Source organism: Pomacea canaliculata, linkage group LG2 (assembly GCF_003073045.1).
Source record: "Pomacea canaliculata isolate SZHN2017 linkage group LG2, ASM307304v1, whole genome shotgun sequence".
NCBI lineage: Eukaryota > Metazoa > Mollusca > Gastropoda > Architaenioglossa > Ampullariidae > Pomacea > Pomacea canaliculata.
Window position 1 is genome coordinate 13,630,622 of NC_037591.1, and position 25,011 is coordinate 13,655,632.

At 37.3% G+C, this 25,011-nt stretch overlaps 4 protein-coding genes across 6 annotated transcripts; all 4 read right to left on the minus strand.

Moving 5' to 3' along the window:
* Positions 1-428: 428 nt before the first annotated feature.
* LOC112557231 lies at positions 429-3,902 on the minus strand. Its single transcript, XM_025226967.1, has 6 exons — positions 3,574-3,902; positions 2,876-3,039; positions 2,463-2,674; positions 1,832-1,989; positions 1,071-1,252; positions 429-744 (listed from the first exon to the last, which is right to left on the minus strand). The coding sequence occupies exons 2-6, from the start codon at positions 3,027-3,029 to the stop codon at positions 668-670; spliced, it is 783 nt and encodes a 260-aa protein (XP_025082752.1). The 5' UTR covers positions 3,030-3,039; positions 3,574-3,902; the 3' UTR covers positions 429-667.
* A 1,385-nt stretch (positions 3,903-5,287) lies between these two features.
* Positions 5,288-7,810, minus strand: LOC112557262. The gene is made up of 6 exons (XM_025227009.1): positions 7,675-7,810; positions 6,986-7,146; positions 6,519-6,730; positions 6,030-6,187; positions 5,624-5,807; positions 5,288-5,469 (listed from the first exon to the last, which is right to left on the minus strand). Exons 2-6 carry the CDS (start codon positions 7,131-7,133, stop codon positions 5,434-5,436), a joined length of 738 nt encoding a protein of 245 aa, XP_025082794.1. The 5' UTR covers positions 7,134-7,146; positions 7,675-7,810; the 3' UTR covers positions 5,288-5,433.
* Positions 7,811-8,378: 568 nt separating this feature from the next.
* On the minus strand, positions 8,379-11,418 carry LOC112557341. Of its 3 annotated transcripts, XM_025227139.1 has the most exons (6): positions 11,217-11,418; positions 10,921-11,101; positions 10,552-10,766; positions 9,568-9,725; positions 9,205-9,389; positions 8,379-8,728 (listed from the first exon to the last, which is right to left on the minus strand). In XM_025227139.1, exons 2-6 carry the CDS (start codon positions 11,075-11,077, stop codon positions 8,649-8,651), a joined length of 795 nt encoding a protein of 264 aa, XP_025082924.1. In that variant the 5' UTR covers positions 11,078-11,101; positions 11,217-11,418; the 3' UTR covers positions 8,379-8,648. The 3 variants fall into 3 exon arrangements, with proteins under 3 accessions (XP_025082924.1, XP_025082923.1, XP_025082922.1); XM_025227138.1 differs by having other exon boundaries at positions 8,380-8,728; positions 10,921-11,418; XM_025227137.1 differs by lacking the exon at positions 11,217-11,418 and having other exon boundaries at positions 8,380-8,728; positions 10,552-11,043.
* Positions 11,419-12,759: 1,341 nt separating this feature from the next.
* On the minus strand, positions 12,760-25,011 carry LOC112557957 (leishmanolysin-like peptidase). The gene is given in 17 exon segments (XM_025228124.1): positions 12,760-15,825; positions 16,347-16,502; positions 17,068-17,198; positions 17,701-17,770; positions 17,970-18,065; positions 18,385-18,517; positions 18,712-18,822; positions 19,608-19,684; positions 20,308-20,417; positions 20,682-20,797; positions 21,268-21,368; positions 21,661-21,766; positions 22,414-22,589; positions 22,872-23,026; positions 23,029-23,062; positions 23,741-23,872; positions 24,373-25,011. Coding segments are annotated over 17 exon segments (1,998 nt in total). The 5' UTR covers positions 24,490-25,011; the 3' UTR covers positions 12,760-15,648.

Below are 25,011 nucleotides of genomic sequence, written 5' to 3' on the forward strand. Positions count from 1 at the left end.
ACTTTGCTTGTACATGGATTGTAAATCACAATATACTGAACTGACGATTTAAATAATTGTAATCATCAACGTTTCTTAGGTTGGACCTGTTCCACCTCATTGATACGTATTTACAGTAGTATGAACGTATGTAGTTTGATTCTGTTAGCACCTCTGTGAACATGTTAGTCTCAATATTAAACTGAGTCGTAAGAATATTGTAACTGTTCTTCTTTCTCTTTTACCTCAAATTTTTAGACCCCAATTTTAATAATGGATAAGCACACTCACTTCCCTCTTCATCTCATTGGAAGATGGGTCACTTTGTATGTGCGTGTGCGCGCGTGCATATGTGAGTGTGTGGACCTGCTTGCCTTGTTCTTAAGTATTTATAATTAGTGTACATTCATATTATCTACTTGACAAAACATTCACACTAAAACTCCATTTTTTGTACCCATATTTATTGCTGAAACACACTAACAAGTGCCGATAAGGTCATCTACAATCTTTCTGGTTTGTTTCGACATATTTTGTCATCAGTCAGAATTCTTCAAAATTTGATTGGCTGGTGTCAATGTCGCAGCAGTCTTCCCGAGATGCCGCTGTCTGTATATGAGATGTGAACCAAAATTGACTGGACAACCATCTCATCCTGTCAGAGGATCTTTAGTTTTGGAAATGCCTTCTACTGGACACAGGGGGCGTTGAGGTTCTCTACGTTGTCGACCTTAAGCCACAGCGCCAGTGAGTCCGCTTGTTCAGCTGGTGCACATGGACAGAAAAAAAAAAGAAAAAAAACCCCGTCGATTAGAAGTTACACAAAAATAACCATAAACTTTAAGATGTTATTTACTTGAAACACACTCCTTCGTCGTCTTATTTACAAACAAGGTATATGGTAGATCAAGCCATCAATATATATATATATACCACTATTGCAAGTATCGCAAAATGAGGGAGGTGTATGTTGAGAACGTCCACGGGACCACAGATAGCTTGACACTACGATTACTACGATTACTACAATTACTACAATTACTACAATTACTACAATTACTACAATTGACTTATCAAAGTAGGTGCCTCACCCTCAGACTCGTACCGGACCCAGGTCTTGGCTGGCGAGTACAGGATGATCGGGTAGGAGCCATTTTGGGGGATGGCCCAAGAACACGCATCCTGGCCAAACTGGAGGAACATCCATCCGCCAAGGGTGGAGCAATCACCGCTGACATGGTTGAAGAAATAACTTCTTCCACTAAAGTACTCCCTACAGAAGCAGTTCAGGACGAAATTATTGAAGGGAACTGATCCAGCATTTCATGTATAAACAGGTATTTTGGATTGGGAGATTGTGCAAAATAGTTCTTTCACAAACATTAAAATAAAAGGCGTCCTTTTTTGGCATGTGTTTTCCGTACAATAGTTGATCGCTTAAATATTTTATTTAACGCAGCTAGTCCTTTTAGAAACAGACTGTGCCTAACATTTATCTTTGGGGTATATAGTCCATGAACAAACGTTTCGGAAGTTCTGACTAAAATCCTAACATCTGACAGATTTAGGATCAGTATTTTAGTAAGTGCCTTTATTAAAAAAAAAGTTAATTTATCATCAGGGTGAGGGCTACACGCGGGACATCAATAAAAATAGCCAGATTATATTTAGAAAATGTAAGAAGAGTAACCTGTGAATAGTCAGTGGCACTCCTAGGACGAAAAAACGAAAAAAGCAAGAAAAACATGCGGAGCAACCCCTTTGCCCTGAAGCTTGGACTGAGAATTACAATCAAACGACAAGAAAATTCATATACTTACACAATGACAATCATACAAATTCTAAAGCTTACCCAGGAGTAAAATAGTCATGGGTTTCCGTTTTCAAGTCTACCCATGACGACTCAAGAACTTTCGACTCATCGAAGATCCACCTCCAATAATAAGTATCCTTGGCATTGAAGATAATAAACTGTTTCTCCTCTCCATTCTTGTACATGGAGAGCTTGGCCTTGTAGGAAGGAACAAAACTTGCATGACTATGGTCTCATCAACATTTGTGGCCATTGCTAGACCAGTGACGATCACCTTCAACGTGTCATGTCCTGAGGACCACCTAATTATTGGCCACGTCCAGCGGTTCCATAGGACATTGAAATTATTCATTATATTCATTATTCAATAGAAGATTACTGTTGACCAAGAGAAAAATGTAGTGAAAGACTTGGGTCATCTACACTAATATTACCAGTAATATCAATTGTAGAATAAGGAAATGGCATTGTTGAATCATTCAAAATAAATTAATAAATTAAAAGTAATAAATAAATAGTATTTATGAGCAAAATGAGCCAAAAAGCATTCCTCGCAGCAATAATATTTATGACATTAGGACTAGCAGCTGAGGGACACAGGAGCAGTGAGTGAGTTGAGTGAGTGAAGGTGTCCAAAGCATTGTCCCGCCCTTACAACTCAAAAACTTACTGTGGTGACTGGTATTGCATCCCAAAAATCAAGAATGGAGCTTCTGTAGTTGCGGTTGCAAGGCCCTGCGCCAGTGTTGCAGGTGCACTGCCTCATGGATTGCACAAACGGCTGATCGCCATTGCTTTCCATATCCCAGGACATTTCACCGAAGTATCCTTTGCCAGCCACGATTCTGAACCCCAGAATATAGCCATCTTCTTGAATGAAACCTGCGACATCACACAGACCAGCTGGTCAGATTGCCATCAGACATTTTTAAAGTTTTAGTTCGACGAGTTTCCGCTGGTCTCTTTAGACATATCCTGTACACTTAGGATGAACTGAAGCATTTATAAGCTTTATTGTTATTTATTTTCACCATTAGACATGAAATCAATTGAAATACCATGCTAACCCTATGTGTGTTTTACCTCCAGGGGGAGCATCCGAGCAGCGTCTCTTGAGGCCGTTAATCTCCACCTGAAGGTCATCAACGGTTCTAACTAGCTGCTCAATGTCAGTGTCCGCCTTGACCCCAAAGGTCAGGAGTCCCAGACACACCATTGAGGCCACGACGAGAAACATTCTCCTTGGTCTGTAAACGGGGACAACAGGGAACAAAGATGACTTTCTGCTCCACCCAGGCCCAGCCATCTAAGCATTTTATAATTTATGAAGGTTTGCAAAATATTCTTGCAATATTACAAGGAATCTGTCGACGAGATCTTCTTAGTCTGTGCAACTATAGACTGTCTAGTTTTCCATTTATCTATTTAGATAACCAGCCAGCCAGCAATAATCACTTCATCTGTTTGCCATTTCTGCTTTGTGGTGTTTGAGTGTGTGTGTGAGGTGGATTGGTGGGTGGGTGTGATTGTCCTCTCCTCTTTCAGCTTATAGCTGGCATAAAGACAACGAGATAAGAACTATATATATATTATTTTATAATCATACCACTATAATAGTCCTAAGTACAGATATATTTAATGCAATGAGATGCTTCATTAACACGTTTTACACCAGACATCATGTTAGTCATATACATTGTCTGTAACAGACGATACACGTAGTTGGACATTGTCTAGTACTTACATAAACTTTATGATGGATGAAAAGCTATCATACGTACCAGGTAGACAAGTATTTTATATGTGGCCAAGACAGGTTGATCAATCTCAACACTTGATGGCAAGAAGAAAGAGGACTTTCTACACTTCTTCCCTCTCGCTGGCCTGTCTCTTCTCTGAATGAAACCGTCGCAGGTCTGGGAGCAAACCCTGAATGTCAGGGCAGGAACGGAATAACAATAGCAGAGCAGTCCACCCCTGTCCTCCTGGTGCTCACAGCTTGTTTCATAATATTCCTTCCAGCTGCCGTCGCTTGCAAACAATATCTTCATCACTCAAATCGAATTTTCGGTCACCGCATCCTCGGGGCTGGTCTGGACCACAAGAGTTTAGCATACTTTCAACTGCCAGGTGTAGGTGTGATCACTATTGCAAGCACCCGTTGCCAGCTGTAGTCCCTGCCCCCCTCTGAGGACATATTCAAGCGTGTCCCATCATGGACAACATTGCTGACTAATGGAAAGGATTTTCTTCTCGCTCGGTGTGTTACAGTCGATATCATCTGTGACTGATAAGTATTTCCCAGGTTTGAAATGCACGACCAGACATCTTTTGTCACGAAAATCTCTTATTTTCCCTTTTCTGGCTCAGCGGTTCAATATGAAATAGAGATGAAATTGTTGTATGTATGAGAAATGATGATGTCTGCCCAGAGATGCTGCACACTGAAAAAAAATTAATAAAATGAATGAAATGCACGGTGTCAGCAAGAGGTATCGGCGAGATGTCAAGTGTAAAATATATTAACTGGAGTGAAATAAATAGCTGAGCTGCATTTATTCAAAGTACAAATAATACTTTCTTGTTTGTTTGTTGTTTTTTTTAAACCAGAACACTGAAACAGAATATTTTTCCTAATAACGCAGCTTCAGTTCTAGTCTTGTTTCTTTACAGTTCAGGATGGGGTTCCTCTTATGTACCATCAAATCTCTATCAACCTTTTTGTGGTAATGGCCGATGGGATTCTAAAGTCGGAAAGAAATTCCAATATGATAGTGACAAAGAAGTTTAGGTTTGTTCTCTGTTTCATTGTTGTCTTTTCCCTTTTTTTAAAGTCGAAGCTTTTTCTAAATTTCATATAGCCGAGTTTACCTATTAGTCTTTGTCCTGCTACTTTTACCTGTGATTCACACAGAAACAAGGGACATTATAGTTTTTCAAACCGGTCTTTATGGTGGGGAAGTTAATGATGCAATCAGTGTGAAATTATTATCGGTAAATATAAATGTGTTGTATCCATATCATCTCCATAATCATAGAGTTAACTCCTCCGGGTAAATTTTTAATAAGAATTAGGCAGAACGAATTAAAAATAAAAACTATGTGCCGTCATTGCTGTTTGCCGTTTCTATTTTATAAAATGTTTATTTACTAATTGTGTTTACCAAGTATAAGTAATTTCTGTCATCATCTTCATATCATCTTGCAGATAATTTGTAGTAGCAACCGATTCATTTCTTTTGCAGTCATTAAAACTCTGAGATTCAGTTTTTCTTTTATTCATATTAAAAAACAAAGAAAAATAACATCTATAGCCATTGGCCAGGGACAAGTCTCCACCCGTCTACAGCTAACATCTGCACTCGGGGACATATATATATATACACACCACCATGTACCACGGAATCCATCCAATGACACACACACACACACACAAAAGCAAGCGTTAACACCAAGAATTGCTTTGAAATGTCTATTTATTAACTGTTCTAGTCTTCAAATTTTCCGACCAGACATTTCAGCAAATGGTTTTCATGCGTGTGTGTTGGTGGAGGAGCAATTTATCAGCTCTCTCCTCATTGTACTGTCCAAGGAAGATTATTCTATGCATGGCAGTCTCGGCTTGACACCACCTTGCAGTCTCACCCACATGCTGATGGAGTCTGCCTGCCCGAGGTCTGTAACACAAAGTTTGGCACAGGATGAAGAAATCGCTCACACCATGAAGATCATTGTTATTGTAAAATATTAAAAATATTACGTGTGGATTCAATAATATAATGGAATTTAAAAAAAAAGATTAAGTGAAGATTTGTGCAGGAAGAGGCTCACCCCAGAACTAAACTTGACTGCGTGGTTGGGATTGGCAAAGAAAATGACCGGGTATTTGGCAGTTTTTGGCAGCTTGCCCCAGGAACATTTTTCCTTCGAGTTTTTGATGACAAGCCACCCGGCATCACTTCCACAGTCAGTGCTGTTAGAGCTGATGTAAAACTGTCTTTTCAGTTTGGGATCTCTGTGGGAAAAGACAACAGAAATGTCCAGAATAAAAAGTAGAGATAAGCAAAGGTAAATACAAACACTCAGGACTCGACAGATTGTCAGACAGAAATTACACGCACACGTCTACCCTCGACAATGGACCACGGACACACCACCGAACAGTAAAATATGCGCATTAATATACGAGTTGGTGGTATGAGAAATATTTCGTCCACATCGTGCATCAGTCACGTACCCATAAATAGAAAAGACATTCGTTGAGGATGTTTTCAAGTCTAGCCAAGACGATTCCAAAAGTTTGGTGCGGTTGAACCAATTCAGGTAGGTCGAGCCAGTTCCGTTAAACACAGAGTAGTGCACAACCTCACCATTCTTGTGTATATTCACCTTCACCTGCTCGAAAAAATAATGTACAATGCTGTCTACAAATCAACAACTACTATTTCATCTTCACTCCTGATGTTAAGTATAACCTGGACAACTCAATAACTATTTTTCTAACCATCGATGTAGTTACAGAAAGTCTCTGGAAGCTTCCTAGTGTGTAGCTGGGATAAATCTTAGCATCAAACAGAAAATAAGTAAGAGCTGATAACGAGGCGTCAGTCAAAGTCGGTTAGATAAGGTTGGGCTAACAAGTAGGGCTTGTTAGTGCTAGTGTTAGTGTTAGTGTTAGTGTTAGTGTTAGTGTTAGTGTTAGTGTTAGTGCAGTCCTAACACTCACAGTATCTACGAGAAGTTCGTCCCAGTAGAACAGGAAGTTGCCGCGGAAGTTGCTGCCGCAGGCTCCGGTGAGGCGACAGGACGAGGGCGTGACGTAACGCTCGAAGGGGGTGTCGTTGTTCACCCATAAACTACTATAACTTATGAAGGCTTCCTTGCCGTTCCCAGCAAATACCTTGAAGGCCAGAAAATAGCCATCTTCCTCTACCATCCCTGTCAGTCAAAGACAAACAAGGCAGACCATGATGTTTCCGCTCATTTTAATTACTGCTTGATTGTTATGTGGACATTAGGGATGCGGCTTCTGGGCAGTTAAAATAAAACTGAATTCTGAGAACAGAAAATTAAAACCAGCGCCATGAAACTAAGAGTCTCTTTGTTTCTTCTTTTGATATTTATGTGTCTGTCTGTCCGTCCGTCTGTCTGTCTGTCTGTAAAACCAGTGAGCTTATCGACAGGCAGTCTCACCTCCTAAAGGATCGAGGTCTGAACATTGTTCTTTGATTGCATCAAGCTGAGCCCTCAGATCATTGAGTTGGTTAGTCAGCCTCAGGACCAGGTCGTCCTGACAGGTCACCGCACTGAACAACAGCACCGTGGCTACAAAGCGAAGCATGGTCAGTCTTCAGCTGAAACGAACGATTTCAAGTGAGTTACCATGGACATTGTTCCCCTCTGACCTCATCCTTTTATATAAGTGGAAGCGGTGGTTATAGTGCTGGCATCGGAGTTGAGAGGGAAGCGGTTCGATACTCGTGTAGCGCAGTTCACTTTCCTTAATCCAGGTAATGGGAATGGGTACCTGTCTCCAAAGAAGGTTGGAAAAGGAAGGCAGGGAGGAAAAGATGGACACCGCCCTCACATAAAGTGGCCTCTAGAAGTAAGGACTCTAACAGATATATATATATCACGACGTGAGAAAGGGCATGGGATAAACTTTACCCCTTTATTTACTATTTTTCTGGCGAAAATAAACTGTCACTGTAACACTGTGACCAGAACAATTACTGGTGCAAACAGTGCCTCAAAAATACAGAAAATACAAATGGAATACTGATATTAATTAAATTAATTAAAATTAGAACAATTATAAAAAATAAATTTGTGAGCGAAAGGATAAAGAAGCGTTCTGAAGAAAAGAAGAAAGAAGAAAATACCTGAACTCAGTTGCGTGCCTACTATTCTGTAGATGAAGGACTCTATATATCTCGCCCTCCGCTCGTGAATGTTCTCTGAAGCTGTCGACTGATGTTGCTGTGAGCAAATCTTTTGATGATTGCTAGAGGGAGGAGCTGAAGATGGCAGGAACGAATGAGTGAAGGGCTAACAGCCAATATTCGTCCAGCCGCTCTCTGTACAGGTAAAAGAAACAACTCTCGTCGTCCGCCAATGCATTGCGAGACGGTTGTGCCAAGCTGTCACCAGGCTGTCACCAGGCTGTCACCAGATTGTGTTGAAGATCAAAACAGGGTGGAGGGGAGGAGGAGGAGGGGGAAATGAAACTCGTCATGTTCTAAACATTCATTCTCTGGATTACTCAACAGCTTACGTATTCACACTGTGAGTGGTTGTGGCTCTTCCATACAATGTGTGCAATTCTATGCAAACGCATGTATAGATAATTATATTTATATTTAATTATTCTGTTCTTTAACAGTGTAGAACTTTTTCGTATTATTTTCTTCAGTAATCAGTTACTACTTGGAGTCGCTCAGCTATCACAAAATAAGTTTTGTGAAGAAAATATTTACACCTCTATATTTTTTTCCTGCCCCTCTCTCTCTTTCTTTGTGTGGGAAGTGAGTCAGTAGTAAGTGTGTCTGGGCCGTGGTGTGAGAGACAGAAAGAGAGAAGAAAGAAAGAAGCAGTGGTCAATGACATGATTCTCTCAAGCCGAAACATTCACCGAAGCATTAACATTAAATATCTCAAACAATCGAAATCGTCACAGAAATGCCAATTATAGTTTTATTTATGATTTACAAAGCTGAAACATCCTTTTAAAGTGTAGAATTTCACTTCAAGCATGGTACACAGATTTTTCATTTCTCTGTTGGAAAACATCGATGGCCGACGTCGTCAAGGTCCGGACTGGTCTCGTACTGTTTTGAGGTTTGGCAGCTGAACATATTTAGGAGAAGCAGGCTTGACCAACGGTGTCTGGAGCCTTAAAGGAAACCCATATAGCCAGAGAATCCGCCCTGGACACGGCTGCAAGAAGGGAAAACAAGACAGTGAAGTCCTCTCCTTGCTGCCATAGACAACATTTTCTGTTCTTAGCTTGAACATGTCGCTGGTAATATAAAGCTTTAAGGTAAATACGCTGTAATTAGTGAAATTAGAGCTATATTACTTTAAAATATTTTCACAATGAGTAAATTTGAGTATGTAAACACATTATTTGTACTACACATATAGCAAAAATGCAGATTAACAACCACGAGAGAAAAAATGAGGGAGAGATAGAACAAATGCTGGAGAGAGATACAGAACTTAAAGAAAGAGAAAAAATAATTGATAAACTTTATAAACAGATAAAAAAAATATTAATTAAGAAATGAAAGAACAATTTAAGAAAAAGAGACTAGTAGACAGTAAATGAACGAATGAAACAACAGCATAGTCATCTGTCTTTTGCACAAATAAAATTGTTGATGATGAGCGAAATTGAGATATGCTTATCTTACCAGGAGACGAGTACAGGACTCTATTTCCTGTCGCCGAGTACAGAATGAGTGGATAGGAGGCCCCCGCAGTCACTTGGCCCCACGAGCAGGTATCCGCGTTGTCCTTGACAACCAGCCACCCGGCGTCGTTAGCACACCCTGGGTACACGCTGTTGATGAAGAATCGTCTGGCGAGCGAAGTGTCTCTGTATAATGAGAAACAAACTATTAGACATTAGACATACTGGTGTCTCAAAATGTCTTTGAGAGAGAGGCTGGAAAGAGAGAAAGAGCTTAGAAAATAAAGAATAGAATGAGAGAGATTACCAAATAAAACTTTCTAGAATCACAATATCGTTAACGAAAAAAAAAAAATCTGTTCACCCAGATATTGAGAAGAAATTTTTGGGTGCCGTCCTCAGGTCGGTCCAGGAGGAGGTCTCAAGTCTGTCAGCAGAGAACCAGCTTGTAGAAGAACTGCCCGCACCATTGAAGACAGCGTAGGCCTTCTCTCGCCCTCCTTCGTACAGCGACAGTCTGACCTGTGGTCAACGGCAAGAAAGAGGGGACTGAGCAGGGTGGACTACTCTCTTCTACCGTCACAACATCACTAGTACGTTTAAACACAGTTAAGAGAAGCAATGAATAATTGAACAGCACTAAAAGTAAGAGGGGCTCAAGGGCTACTTTTGGTTCTGATTACAGGTGATGCTCAGTGCCAGATGTCTCCGTAAAAACCGCCCTTTGGTTCTCGAGTTACACGTCTACACACATCGTCAGTGACGTCATGTCTTTAAACGCTTTCTGGTCGAATTCTCATGAAATATTAGCAGTCGAACAGCTTTGGGTATGTAGTCAATCTAGCGATCACCTGACAACATGCTTTTACGATCCCAGTGTTATCTCCCCTTCTTTATGAACTAAACCTGCTGTTGATAGGAAGGGAGCTGGCGTAAACTGATATTTTAAGCTTGTGAAAATATTAATGATAACAGGCGCAAAATTTTATCAGTTATTTTTTATGAAAGTTAAACTGTAATATAAAGGAGTCATAACTAATATAGAAATATAGCAAAAGATTTGCTAGAGCATAAAACAATCAAAATGATGGAAATCAAGCAAGCAGACATCTCTATGACCAGAAGAAAAGGGGAATTATGTTTTATGCAAATTAATGTTATTAGTGATCATACCAAAAAAAAAAAAAACTCTTCCATCAATGAACAACAGAAGTGGTTTACCCCCTTGACTGAAACTTTTCAATTGTGCTAGCTTTAAGACAGATTGTCAGACAGACAAATAGACATCGGATTAAACAAGGGGACAAAAAGACAGGAAAAGAGAAGTCAAGGCGGTAGAGGAGATAACCTTGTTGATGGGTAGCTGCGACCACTGGGTGAGAATGGACCCTCGATAGTGTCGGGTGCACGTGCTGTTGACAGCGAGACAGGAGCACGGGGTCAAGGCCCGAACAAGAGGATCGTCGTCGTTTATGTTTTCGTTCATGTAGGTGTCGTAGCCTGACTGTTTGTTGCCGGCCACCAAGCGGAAGGCCAGCAGCCAGTCGCCATCTTGTATGTATGCTGTTGAAAGAATGAGCAAATCTGATTTGAACCTGCTAGACTTTGCGTATTCTTTCTTTCTTTTTTTCTTTCTTTCTTTCTTTCTTTTCTTTCTTTCTTTTTTCTTTCTTTCTTTCTTTCTTTTCTTTTCTTTCTGAATTTCTGAACATCTCACCTGCAAAGTATGGTTTGTCATCAGATCTCGCCCTGGAGTAAGCTTCGAACTCTCCACGTAAGTCGTCGATTTGCTTCTGTAAGCTGGTGAGCTTCCTAGCCTCCGTGACCTCAAAGGTCAGCAGACCCAGCAGTACTAGTGTCACCAGGTGAAACATCTTCTGAATGTATGCACTGAAGTTCTGGAACACAGAATGGTCTAATGAGATTCTTGCTCTCTCTCTATCCACACACACACATGTTGATACTCACTAACGTGTAAAAATCTCACTGGAAATGAAATTCAGTTCAACTTACCCGCCTTCGTTGTCGACAGAGGAAGATGAACCTGCAGCGAGTAGTAAGCAGTTATATACTCTTTGCCTCTACTGACCTTCGTTGCCTTTTTCAGCTGATTGTCAACCTATCCTCCCACGCAAAAACACAAACAACAGCTTTCAGGAAATAAAACTTTGATCCGAGTACCGAACTTTGTTTAAATTTGTGTTTAGCTTTGTCTCCTCCCTGTGGTGTGTGGTTCCTAGCACCCGATCACCTTCCGATTTCTTTCACTGAAGGTACACGTGTGACCAGAACTGGGAAATCATTGCATTGCATCAATCATCACAGCGTTTAAATATTTTAAGCATTTTTCTTGTGTAAATATATTAGTAAGCATTGAAAATGCTCTTAGAATGAATAAAAGCTCGGAAGTAGCTTTGTTTACGAAGGCATGTTCACCCACATTATGTGTATTGACACTCACTTGTAGACATTAAATGTATAACCCATTGTTCGGACAAAATCAGTAAAGCTAAACAGAAGTTGTGAGCAAAACTCACAGAAATAAAAAAAGCGGGTTCTATAGCTCGCCTGCTGTCCGTCAGTGGTTAACAAACTTTTGTTTACTTTTACAAATAAAGTAAACAATATTAGTTTCTCTGCAGAGGGACCATAGTCTGCATGCTCTTCAGTGCTGGTGGGCGTGCAACCTGCTCAGGTGCAATCTTGTGTAAATACACCCTCACTGTGTGTCGACAAGCACTCTTTGTTTGGATGTTGGCTGCTGTTCATTGTGCAGTCTCCGTTTGTTGACTTTCACATGTTAAGAGAACAAGACACCCGTGAAGGGCATCAGTACCGAATTTTACATAGAAAATCTCACCAGCGAACAGACGATGAGCACGTGCAGACCGTCTCATTTTCTTGTTCGTGTCTCAATAGCTTAAATCCTTTTTAATGCTGGCAATATCGTCATTGTTGTTAGCTTTCTCTATTACCCTCCTTTGCCGAGGAGAAAAATTGTTGTAACAGATGAAGAGCTTTTCGTGTCTTGTAACGCGCTGTGTCAAATTAGTGTTTGCTGCAAGATGTCAGATTGTGGTTTGGACACTATTGCCTTCGTTGAAGACTTGTTGCATTTTGAGCACATTTTTGTTTACATAGAAAAAAAAAATCCAATCAAAACAGCTGTGTGAATGTTTTTTTCCCCCGCCATACAGGCAGGCCATGGTACTCGTGCGTCCTAACCCATAATGGCCGTTCCCTGCTTGTCCCCAATTGCTTATCAATGGAATTTTAAAATGCTGGTTAAAGCTTTTTAAGAAAGGTTTGCTACTGTATGCTCGCATGAAGGCTACACAGATGTTTACTTCCTCTGGTTATTAGCGACGGCCATCAGTTTCCTGACTGATCACATCTTCAGCTGGCTGTACCAGGAAGACATATATTCATCCCTGGCACACACAAACAAAAGGAGGGAGGGAAACACAGTAAATCAAGATCCCCCCCACCTCTAATAACTTGATGCACCTTAAATATCAAATCACACACAATCCAAAAACATAAAAACCAAACACACTGCCGTTGAAGACACTTGTTTTAAGCGATGACATAGTTTAAATAAGTAGTGTATTTTATTAGCTTATTAGTTTGGACAAAAATTTTGTTATCGCTTTTATCATTTTATTACTTTGCAGCAAGTTATCTTCATGCAAGCTCATGTAAGTATATGCTTGTACACTTATAAATCTCTTACTCCCTCAACTGACACATACTGTGTATAAATTGAAAAAAAATAAAAGAAATTTTAATTGTTGAAAGATACGTGCAAGAGCTTCATTTAATCTTACCATGTACATGCATGTCTATTGCAATTTAACCATACGTTACGACTAAAGTACATTATGTTCTACGGACCTTTCCCAACTACCTTTTACCTCATTCTCCATGCAGTCCAAAAATAATTCATACCATCTACCTGCCTGCAAAAAATCTTCCTCTTATCAGTTTGGAAACACCCAACCCCCCACTTTCCCTGCAAAATATAAAAAAAATGAATCAAAGAAAAACTCTTTGTGTTCATTTCTTGGAATTTTTAAAAAAAGTCTTCAAATTTCTAACTACTTGATGTCACAGATTTCAAAAGAAAACAATAAAATTAGCTCAAACCCCTCTATATGCTCAATATTTATGCAAGCATTCACCAACAAAAAATAATAAATAATCATTACTATAAAATCTCAGGAAAAAGAACTACACAAATTAATTGTTCTTTAGACACAGTCATGCATATTAAACTAGTCTTTCAGATCAGTTATTGTGACCTTTTACAATAAGATTCTTGTTACTAATCTGACCTACAGACCTCTTGCTTCCTTAACATAGGAAGGCAAACGTAAGTGCATTATTCGTTGTCATCATACTCTCAACTATGACATTCTCAAAACTCAGCATACCAAAAATCACAGGCAAGATAAAAATACTGGAATTAGCCCACATTCTGGCATTAGATTGACAGAAATGCTGTCTACAGCTCTCTGCAATAATTACCAATATCCTTTGTATCACAAACTTGTATTACTGGACTGCTGGCAGACAATTTTTTTTTCTAGTTAACTACTAAAACGAGGCAGATGTGTACAAAGTGTCCGGCTTAGTCACATTCATTGTTTAGGGTAAGCGTTGGTCTTGGCAGACAGACAGCAATCCAATAATTATATGTGCTGTCCATATTTTTGGAACAAGTATTCATTGACTCATCACTGTCTCCACTACTTGCTTTTAATAAAGTTATTGTCAAAGTAACCTAAAAAGAAGATTACCTATAAAACCAATAAATCAGCAATAAATGGTGTAAAAAACCTATTTTATATTATGGCAAATGAAAAAAATTAAAACCATCTTGTGTCATGTCACATAAAAATCATTAAAACTTCATCAAAACCCGCAAACTGAAAGAACACATTGTTTGATGCCGTCTACCATGTACAGCATTCTTTGCCATGCCAGGCTGCACAAACATCAATAAAAAGCTTCAGGACAATAAACTGAATTACTGTATAAACAGAGGTGTGCCGCCATTTCTTAGTTTTCCACTAACCCTGATTACACATGAATTAAAAGGCAAAATACAGCATGTGATAAAATCCCTAAATGCAACACACATCCATAATTTTCCTATGAAGTAAGGGAAAGTAGAGGCACTTTATTTATTACAAACCCATACAACACCCAGACATGACCAAGTTCATAACTCATTAAATAACATGCAAGCACATAAATAAGACACTCCGATTGTAAATGCAATGTGACATTTTCAGGACATAATATTTCAGCACCAGTGCAAAATTACAAACATACAGTTAAGCTACTAGAAAAGAAAAAAAAGAAAGTAGAGAAGAAAAGGAATGAAAGAATAAAAGTTTGAAATAAGAATTTGAGAAAAATGTATTTTCTTACATAAATTACTAACAAAAATCTATAGTAAACACATACATGCAAAAATCTGGGAAATTCAAAACAAATCTTCATCTATTTCCATCTAAACACCTCACACACACACACAAAGTTTGAGTCTGTTCCAGACAGTGCAGAACATATTGCCACTTCCTTTTTAACAGCTGATGAGCATAGGTGGCACAGATTAGCTTGACACGTAACTCAGCTGTCATTTTAAATAAAGCTAATTCCACAGCTCACACTGCCAGTCAATTCTTTTTACAGTGTCAAAAGAACAGCCCTTCGTCTTATTAAGTTTATATATATTTTTTTTCACTCTCGTTATTTGTTTCAAAACTGTTTCAATGACAACAATTGCTCTCATTACAACAATGAAGCAAATTCCTTTTCTATTTTAAATATTTCAAAAAATATTCTCTCATAATTATACCAGAACCTCAACTCATCTCCAACTTGTTTTCTCCGTTGTCATAATTAATGACCCTTTTGATTCATGCTGAAAATCAACTGGAAGCTAACAGACAAATTCTTAGCTAGAACTCAACTCAGATATCAAATGGGTTTGTGAGGAGTAGCCATTTGCAGTCCTACTAAAGGCAAGTGAATTAGAAAGCTGGCCTTCAATAAGTGCTAATACTCTGAAATATTCCCCCTCACAATTTCAGGTTAAAATTGTATCTACTGGGCCAGTCAAGAAATGCCATTTTTTACACGAAAAGCATAAAAAAGTGTTAAAAAATGATTCTTTTAAAACCCTTAATTGTAATCTGAACAATTCAGAACTCCAGGATTTATTATTTTAACCTGCTAGTCAACTGCAGTGTTCCTTTAACACAGGAAAATATTCTAAAATTGTGCAACAGGAATATTAAGATCAAACATTTGTCAGTATTACCTTCTCCACCTTCCTTCTCATGCAGGTAAGGATACTATTAACACATTTTGCTTTTCCTAGAGGTATAATGAATGCACACTGGTTATTAAATCCCCTTCTTAACATAAAAACACATCATCTCATTTGAAAGACATTGGGTAATTCATGTATGCATAAAAATGAGGCTGAGACAAGAGTACAAATGACAATGTTAACAAAGTGCAGTTCTGTGGACGATCTAGCAGTGCAAGGTACAGGTGGGTCTACCTGACGCAGCTGCTTTAGCGGAGCTGGTCGATCAGGAGGGCAATTCTGGACAAACAAACACGTTCAACTATAGTGCTGTCATTCGCATCATTATGTACAGGTGAGTTCAGGGTACTGGGATGGGTTTTACCACGAGCTTATAGGACATTTATATAAACTTTTCAGAACTTGAAGCAAAGTCAAGAGCTAACAGTGAAAAATGCTCATTGTCCCTTCCCTTTAAATACCTTATCCCTTGAAATCCACTAAAACTGTTCAACAAGCACCATGTTTTATAAGGACACTTAACTTTGATCAACTATTCTAAACTTCAAAACTCAAACTTAATCTCTCGTAATAATTTATTTTTCTATCTTATCCTCACTTAAAAGAGCAATGAAAAAAAGCTCTATCTCTATCACATCAACAAAACTTTTCACACTTAGCAAATTTTCAAAGTCATAGATACAAATTCTTGGACTCATGTGTATGCATGCACACCTGAGGCCACCTATACATATATGTACAGGTGGAGAATGAGAAATACAGGGATGAGCGAAAAGAAAGACAAAGTGTGATCAGCATACCTGACATACTTCCCGACAGTCTGGACAGATTACAGAACCTTTGTGAAGGTATTGTTTCGATGTGAATGTAAAGTTGTGAATGTATCCTGCATGGTAACAAGGATATGAGGTACCCCACACCTCTATTAACAAGCCCCGGTCACTGCTGCAGGAAAACTGTGAAAGAATATTTGCTTACAGAGTTTCAACAAAGTCCAAAATCATTTCTTAAGAAATTAACAGAAGTACATGTAGCATTTACAACAAATTTCAACAAGGTAACATGGAACTTCACTTTCATAGAATGGGATAAGCAAAGGAACACAATCCAGACTTGCAAATTAAGAATGATTTTCCTCATCTAGATTTGATTAGGATATACAAGAAAATTAAATGGAGTAAGGTCCTACAGGATTGGTGGTTGACTGTTAGTGGGCTACAAAGTCTAGCACATGTTATATTAAAGGTGGAGCTCATCTCACTTTTGGCTGCTACTTTTCATCTTCCTTGATTAAATGAGATGTGAGAGAAGGGGAGAGAGAGAGCTTAGAGAGTTTTCCAGTCAGCAAAACTCAAACCACTGTCTTCTAATCCGACTGGTATTTATCACAAGTCTGCCTAAGAAGAGCACATTTAACAATGAAATGGTTCTGACGGCTGACCCACTCACAACTGAACTGATGAGGTCAGGGCAAAAGGCATCAAGAGGTGTGACATTACACATCAAACAAGAGTTTATTACCTTGTAACAGCCACTGCCACTGTGCTGTGGGGAGTTGACATCTGCACACTTGTAAAGCAGCCATTGTCCATTGTGGTTAAAGCAACGTGACTGGTTCCCATAGACTTCCCCAAAGTAGTTCCCATTCTCACCTGCAAATTTGTAACAGTTTAAAAGCAAATTGGGAAAATTGACACATTTTGAGTGATTACAACAGATTTTATTCAGAACATTAACTAGGCATTGTTACTGTTTAACATCACAAAGCAGCTGACCAAATTAAACAACTACACTGAATAAAATGCTGCACACTGAATCTCCTGTGCCCAAAACTATTTTCTTTGTAATCTAAAAATCTCTTACTAGCACTATGGCTTTCAATTTAATATTTAGAACTCATCAATTCAAACAGTGCAATTTTTACTAGCTGTATCTCAAGAAACACGAAGTTGTATATTGTACTTGAACTATGTCAGGTATATAAAAGCTAACAACAGTTAGGTCTCATATGATGGGCGTCACATAATAAAAAGCAACAGGAAATCATCCTTTCAACAACTTTTTTTATAACCTATACAAACAAACAAAACTTCAATGCTCCATTATGAATGAGACTAGCAAGATCCCTTAGATGAGGGAGCTAAACAGACTTACTAATACTGTTGGACTCCAGAACACAGCTGGAACCTCGGACAATTTTCTGTTGACTTGTCCAGGAAAATTCCTGTTGATAAAACTATACAGTATACCCTCATATTTAATATTCACTTTATTGTGTCTTCCAAAAAAAAAAAAAAAAAACTGAGATTGTCATTACTGCAATATTCAACATTTGAAATGCTATGGGTTATAACAAAACATGTCAACAACATGTCTTAAACAGCATCACATAACTGAGTGCTTTATGCCTTTTCACTATGTACCTGAAGATACGGACAGTAGTCAGCAAGCATCACAGATCCACCATATTTTCTCTCATTGCCAGGCTGTATGCCCTCCAGCTGATTTTTTTCAAAATACTGTTAAAACAAAAAAAGACAGAAAGAAAGAAAATGTTTACTGATTAAAAACTCTCAGAAGTAACCATAAAGACGTAACACTTTATAATGAATTCATTTACAAAAAGCAGCAAAGTGTCTTCAGAAAACTCAGTATACACAAATATAGAAACTTTGTCATGCGGTTACTTATGTCCCTTTAGAATATTTTAATAAGATTTCCAAAATTGGCAAAATTTATCCTCATTGGGTAGAAAAATCTCCTTAAAGCGATTACTCCTAAACTGACTCACTAGTCAGGATGCATATGACTTGGTATTTGGGTTTCACAACAATTCACCTGGTACTGGATTGGCAAGTCATGGCTGAATTCCACCAGATTACACAAAGCAACAGCATGGCGATTATGAGTACAGTCTGTCCAAAGCTCTCCACGTTTTATCTGTTTGCAGTATGGGTAGATGCTCTCTTTGCTGGCAAGAAAGTATAAACATATCAGCACTATTTAAATGAAAACAACACAAGGAACTGTAAAGTACCACTGATGTTACCTCCCGTCAAGAACGTTTAGCACACAAAAAAAGATTCAGATTTTCAGATGACAAACAAAATGGCTTTATAAAAAAAAAAGAGCAATACTACTACATACCTATGATTAAAAACTTACTTTTTGAGGCGTGTCGAAATCCAGTGATAGCAGCTCTTCTGAACAAAATCGCAACCAAGTCCTTTGCCCCATTCATAATCCCCTGCATTTTCATAATTTGCCTTATACCACCTATTGAAAAAAAATCATGAAAAATGTAGAGGTTCACTGGATAATAATTATTTTATGATGAGAAGTCTTTTTCTGAATTTTACCAGCAGCTATTGTAACATTTAACAATAATAATTACAACTTTTCTAAGCATACTTTTTTCAAATGTCAAGACATTTATAGAATGATAACAATACTTTATCATCTAGCCTATTACTATACTTCTATGATTCTACTGTTATTGTTGTAATTCTTATGTGTTGTCCTTTGGAGATGTAACAGAAAGTTTTTTAGGATAAGCTACTCTATAACTTATGATTCATCTCTTTGCTCAACATCTCCCTTTATGGCTTTTCTGTAGCCAATGTTACCTTTTATACAAAAGATGGAGCACACCAAGATTGCTTGATCACGTAGAGGAAAGCTGTTAAAAGGTGTGCTGCTTTCAAACTATTAATAGTTCTCTGTTTTTGGAGAGGAAGTGGGGGATGAACGTAACTCCTTAGACCGCATTTACCTCAATTTCTCAATCTTATTTGGATCTTGTCTTTTCTTCAGTTTAATGTGTAAATTCTTATGGACATGGGAAACTGGCTCGTTAGTCTAGCTGATACACAAGTTAAATCTTTAATAAATATTTAAAGATGGTGAAAAAGGCATAATTTTCTTGAAAAAACAAATAGTTCAACAAAAAAGGCTTTAAACTGTGCGCACGCATCGGGAAACACACACACTGCTATTTTTTAGTGATATATCATAAAATAATTGTGTAATATGCATTTTAAATTGAACATTCTGATTCTTACCCGGTGTCCTCCATCAGTGCTAGAGTGATGCGAGATATTACGGAATTCTGGGTGTATGTCCCAGTCATGGCTTCATTCTAAACAAAATGTAAATCTTAATTACTACATAATATCTATATGTATAAATAACTGATAAATATACACATACATAATTTACACACATTTAGGCATGGCTTTTATATCAATGTCTTGCTTATAAATTATTGTTAGTGGATTTTATTGCTTGTCAAGCAAATGCAGATTTCTTCGGATTTCATGGTTCAGTTCTGGATACACAATCATAATTTACAAAATCTTGGAAAGAAAAGAGTTTGTTTGTTAAGTAAATGTAATACCATCTGGACTACTAATTAACTTTACTTTCTTGTAGTAAATCTAAACAAATGATCAATAGATTCAAAAAGCACAGGAAAATATATTGCAGTATTAATACTTTAAATATCTTCCATCTCATATTATCTAGCATTCACACCCACAGAGTAATAATAATCAAAAACTTTAATTATAAATTGTATTTGCATGTAGTTACATTATCAGCATAAAAAATTTAATCCTGTATTCTTTTAATGGTTAAAGAAGAGAATCAACAAGGAAAATCGTCCTTCCAATGGTTTGACTGCAATTTTCCCTTAAAACTTCTGATTATTGCGAAAGGCCTGCATCACGTTCTTGAATAAATGAAGACAAAAAAACTGCTTGCCTCAAAAACACGCTTTTCCCAGTGAGTAATGGCTGTTCCATTTATACCTTGGTCTTCCAGCTCTGCTCCTTCAAGAGTTGAACAGTTGAAATGCTTCCGCACCTCTTCCTAAAAATACAAAAAAGCATCCATGTGGTTCATGCTGAGCTAACAATACCAATTAACAAGGACACTAAAAAATTGTAAAAATTTGTAATTTTGGTAAAAATTAGATCAAATTAAACCTATCTCCTATTTGCAGTCATCCTGTATAAAACAAAGGACACGTGTTGCTGCAAGTTATGGGAAAGAGAAAATAACTCTGTTTAAACAAGGAGGAAGAAGAAATAATAAATTATACTCCTAAAGACATAAAAGCTTCACAAATGCATGCTGCACTTTTGGGGTTACAATCATGCTGACATTTTTCCGTACCAGACCTGTTTGCAGATGCCAGTCAGTGCGCTGTATTTCTTTCACTACTCTGTCACTCCATCGATACATAGCTTTCCTATTTGAGAAGAAAATTTTAAAAAATGTATAACATCTAATTAGCTACTTTATCACAATACTAACACATAAATTATTTCTTGGACAAAACAAGATTGCCACACTCACTAAATAGATCAATATTAGTAGAATTTAAATTTTCTTAACTGAATTTGCTTCGAGCATTTTTTTTTTTGCAGTTAGATGTTCAAGAAGTTAAACAAATGTAATGACGGGAAGTAGGTAGCAACACCAAACTGGATCCTATCACTAGAAATCTTGCCAAAAATCCAATTTATATGTCAAAACTACAGGTGGGATGATCCATAAGTAATATAAACACACGTCTCGATTAGCCTTTGTAACATGGCCTTATGCATTGATCATAGCACTTGTCCAGGCTTTTATAACAAGGGTCTACAAAGCAACTCCTATGAGTTAATAAACAGTGACTCAAATAAAAAAAACAGAAAGGGCCCACAAGGTACTTACGCTCCATCAAAGTTTAGAGGTTTTCCTGTGAATTCATTCCTCTCTGTTAGAGGATTTCCATCTGCATCCCGATAAAATGCGTAAAGACTTGCAGTGAAGCCCTGTTGCAAAGAAAAAGCATGAACCTCATAAGTCATTTAAGATTTGTTAAAGACTACCAGTTTCCACATTTTGTCCTATTTATGTATGGACATCTTAGGCAAAATGTTCATTTTATTTTTCAAATATATATTTAAATAGTAAGGAATGCTATGGAAAATAAAGTTGCATAACTTATTAAATATATACTAAATGTTGATTTTCTAAAAATAATAGAATTCCACCTGGCCTTACTCTTTTCATACTTATGTGACACAGTAGGCATGCAAGCACACACACACATGCAGGCCTTACTAGTGCATGGAGAATTTCATGCTTTATTGTGGAGAACAACTGCTGCCTCTCTTGCCAGTTGTCAGCAATGGACTCAGGACATACACTAAAGTATCCAGCAACTGGCCTGTAAATATTCAAGGAAAGAATAATCCGATGGTAATTGAAGAAATGTTAGCCCTAAAAGGAAGAAACTGAGAAAGTTTTGTTATTTAGTAGATGAGAATGATGAAAGATTAGAGAAAGGATGGGACCAACAAGAAGTTTGCATTATTAGAGCATCCTGCATCATATTTCTGGAAACAACACAATAGCCGATGGTCAAATATAGTTTTATATTTATACAGAATGATGTTTTCCAGTTCTATGGTTAATATTTAGAATTTCATGTCAACATATCACAAAAATAGATAAAGACGACAACTCCATTTAGCAGAGGCATGATCCAGCTGCATAAAGCCACATAAACCATGTTGCTCCCAAAAGCCTAACAGAGTAAATAGTTTGAACTTTGTCATTCTTCCACAAAATATGCAACTTCAGACATAAGAACTTTGCAAATTTTGATGTTAATGTTTCACAATATTTTTTCCTAGAAAAATCATGTTTTCAGAACATGATACTGTACATCCAGTTCATGCAGAAAAAAAAATGTCGTCTTTTGGCCTTGTGTGCAACAGTCTAAACTAGTGGGAAAATTTATTCCATATGTATTATAAATTGTACTTTGATATATCTAACCTTTACCTGAACCTGCCTCATCTCAACTCTCACCTGTCCAGCGCACTTTCTTGTTGGCAGTGAGCAGCATAGGCCACAGTCCTACCATGCCCGCAGCGAGCTGACTGAATTGTTGCAACGTACAAAATAAAGTCAGCGTTTATTACACCAGGCCCACCAGTTAAGTCATTCAGGTACTGAGATTTTCCTTCGTCATAATAATAGCAGTCCTGTATGCAGCAGAAAGCATAGGGTGTTAATAATATTTCAAAGCTGTAATACATGGCAATGCCAAAGACTTTCAGAAAAATCTGTTATAATCTTACACTTGTGAATTTTTTTGTAAATATATATTGTAACGTTAAGTTAAATACTAATGCAATATTTTTAAACTATGTCAGCTATTTCTATATTTGATTTACAGAAATCAAGAAACAGAATTCACTCTATTTATTAAGCTATCAAGAAAATAGAAACTTTAAATGAAAACAATGGAAATGAAATGACTTCACCTCCAAATGTTTCGAAGGTATGATAATTTCTCCACACACTGTTTTAGGAGCACACTCATTGATGCAGTACACTCTCTTGTTGTGATAGCTGACCCGTACATTTTTGCACTGCTGGCGAAGTCTGATTTTTACTTCCGTGGCACGCACAAATAATGTTCTTCCCAGTATTTGACTGCCTTTTCAACCTCTGCCTGTTGTAAAAGTTTTAAATTTAACACTTTCTTCCAATGTGGCTTTACTGTTTCTGATTGGGTCAATGTGTGTGGGAATCAGGTGAGAACCTATGTACATGATATTTATCATTATTTGTCAAATCTATCAATTTAATCATATCAAGAGAACTATGTCTTTCTAATTTTAAAAGAAAATTAATAAAAATTAAAAGCATATAGTTAGAAAAAGTTGATAGTATTAAGGTGATACATTTAAGTTTGTGGCAAGTATTAACATCTAAGAAAAAATTATATGCACACTCTCCACCTCTAATGCTAAATAATGCCTAGCTCAAATGTAAAATTAGCACTTGTTAGAACAGTTTCTAGCTGGCTGTTTAAAAGCTACATAGATACAATTTGCATCCTTCAGTTTTATACACCTTATCAGACACTGGATTATAAAATATTGCATTTAAGTGACTCCAGTTTTAAAAGTTTCTATCCCAATTTATACTGGTTCTCTGGAGCAAAAATAACAAAATGGAAAATGGAGTGAAACACATGAAATAGGAATCAAAAATTGTTTTGTAACCTTTCATTGTTTCAGATTATAAATAACAGAACAAAGGATGTAGATTGTTAGAATGAATCTATTTGACTATTTCAATTCAAATTGTTAAAAAGATAAGAAAAAAAAATGAAAAAAACTAGTACCCTGATTAAGTTATTATGAGGCAGAGGCAAAGAATTCACACTTTCATCAAAGTGAATGTGTATCTTGAGTGGCTTATCCACACTGCGACGCTTTACCACATGGTGGGGCTCCATGAAGACATCATAGAACACCTTTAAACAGTTGCAAATATTAATGTTACAATGCTCTAATTTTGTACTATTCACATACAAACAATTTATGCAACAAACATAGGCAAGTTTGCCTAATTGTTGTTTTTGAAATATGCTTACTTCAAAACTTTATTAACTGGGTTTAGATAATGTACATTAATTTGCATATATGTTAAGAGTGTGAGTATATGAGTTTTACAAATTGTGTATTTAGTATTGTTACTATTATCATATACTATTTATATTCATGCACATGACAACTAAACTAAACAATTCAGACCTGCTGCCTTCTGATTACTTTCATGTTTGTGTAAATGATGATATAAACTCTGATGTGGATGGTGTAGAAAAAAATTCCCTTTACAACAATTGCAATTCTCTCTTACTTTAATTGCAGCTTTATGTCTACCTCAAAGCATGCTCATACAAGGCTACACAGGTATCCATAAATTAACTTACAATGAGTTGAAAATTACTAGCTACAGCGTCATAGTACTCACATCATGTTGCTTTGGTAGAGTATGTGTACATCTGTTATCACTCAAAGAGTATGCTGAGAAAGCTGCATCAAGAAATGAAACTAGAACTATAAAGATGCAGTGCAAACTGACCAGCATTTTTGCATTAAATGCAAATGTTTTGCAACTCTAAACTATCTTGATATTCGTTCCAATTCGTCAGTATGAAGCACCCATTTCCACTTTAAATTTTCTACTTTCATTTTTCCAGCAGCTTGGGAATGGCGATCTGTTGTTTTTAGCTGAGAGGAAATGATTATATGTACGTTGGACTACCATCAGCTGATATGAAGTGAATCACTTAACAGCAGTTCCGGTTTTTCAGTCAAACATACAAGGCAGACATCCTCGTCAGTTTTTGTATGGAAAGTACTTTAGACTTTTTGTTAAGTGCCTGTGCAATGTGTACATCATTACACGTCTGTGTCAAATTAGCCTAAATTTAGACGTTTTCATGGATAACAGTCTTTGAGTTGTCCTTGTAGCCAAGAAGATGAAAGTGCAAGAAAATGCTAATGTTACTCAACAGTACGAAACTCCGAGGTCTCCTCTACATCTTTGTAACTTTAGATCAACGAAACAACCCATTGTGGGACGAAACTAATCCTTTCTTTAAAAGAG

Excerpts from the sequence above, each read along its gene's own strand:
- LOC112557231 (XM_025226967.1), bottom strand. The coding sequence starts at position 3,029 with ATGTTTCTCGTCGTGGCCTCAATGGTGTGTCTGGGACTCCTGACCTTT. Across the intron at positions 1,990-2,462 it reads ATGCAATACCAGTCACCACA|GCCAAGCTCTCCATGTACAA; the intron begins GTAAGTTTTTGA and ends CCTTCCTACAAG. Across the intron at positions 745-1,070 it reads GGTCCGGTACGAGTCTGAGG|CTGAACAAGCGGACTCACTG; the intron begins GTGAGGCACCTA and ends CATGTGCACCAG.
- LOC112557262 (XM_025227009.1), bottom strand. The coding sequence starts at position 7,133 with ATGCTTCGCTTTGTAGCCACGGTGCTGTTGTTCAGTGCGGTGACCTGT. Across the intron at positions 6,188-6,518 it reads ACGAACTTCTCGTAGATACT|GTGAAGGTGAATATACACAA; the intron begins GTGAGTGTTAGG and ends TTTTTCGAGCAG. Across the intron at positions 5,808-6,029 it reads AATGTCTTTTCTATTTATGG|AGATCCCAAACTGAAAAGAC; the intron begins GTACGTGACTGA and ends CTTTTCCCACAG.
- LOC112557341 (XM_025227137.1), bottom strand. The coding sequence starts at position 10,941 with ATGACAAACCATACTTTGCAGGTGAGATGTTCAGAAATTCAGAAAGAA. Across the intron at positions 9,390-9,567 it reads AATTTCTTCTCAATATCTGG|AGACACTTCGCTCGCCAGAC; the intron begins GTGAACAGATTT and ends CTCATTATACAG. Across the intron at positions 8,729-9,204 it reads AGTCCTGTACTCGTCTCCTG|CCGTGTCCAGGGCGGATTCT; the intron begins GTAAGATAAGCA and ends CCCTTCTTGCAG.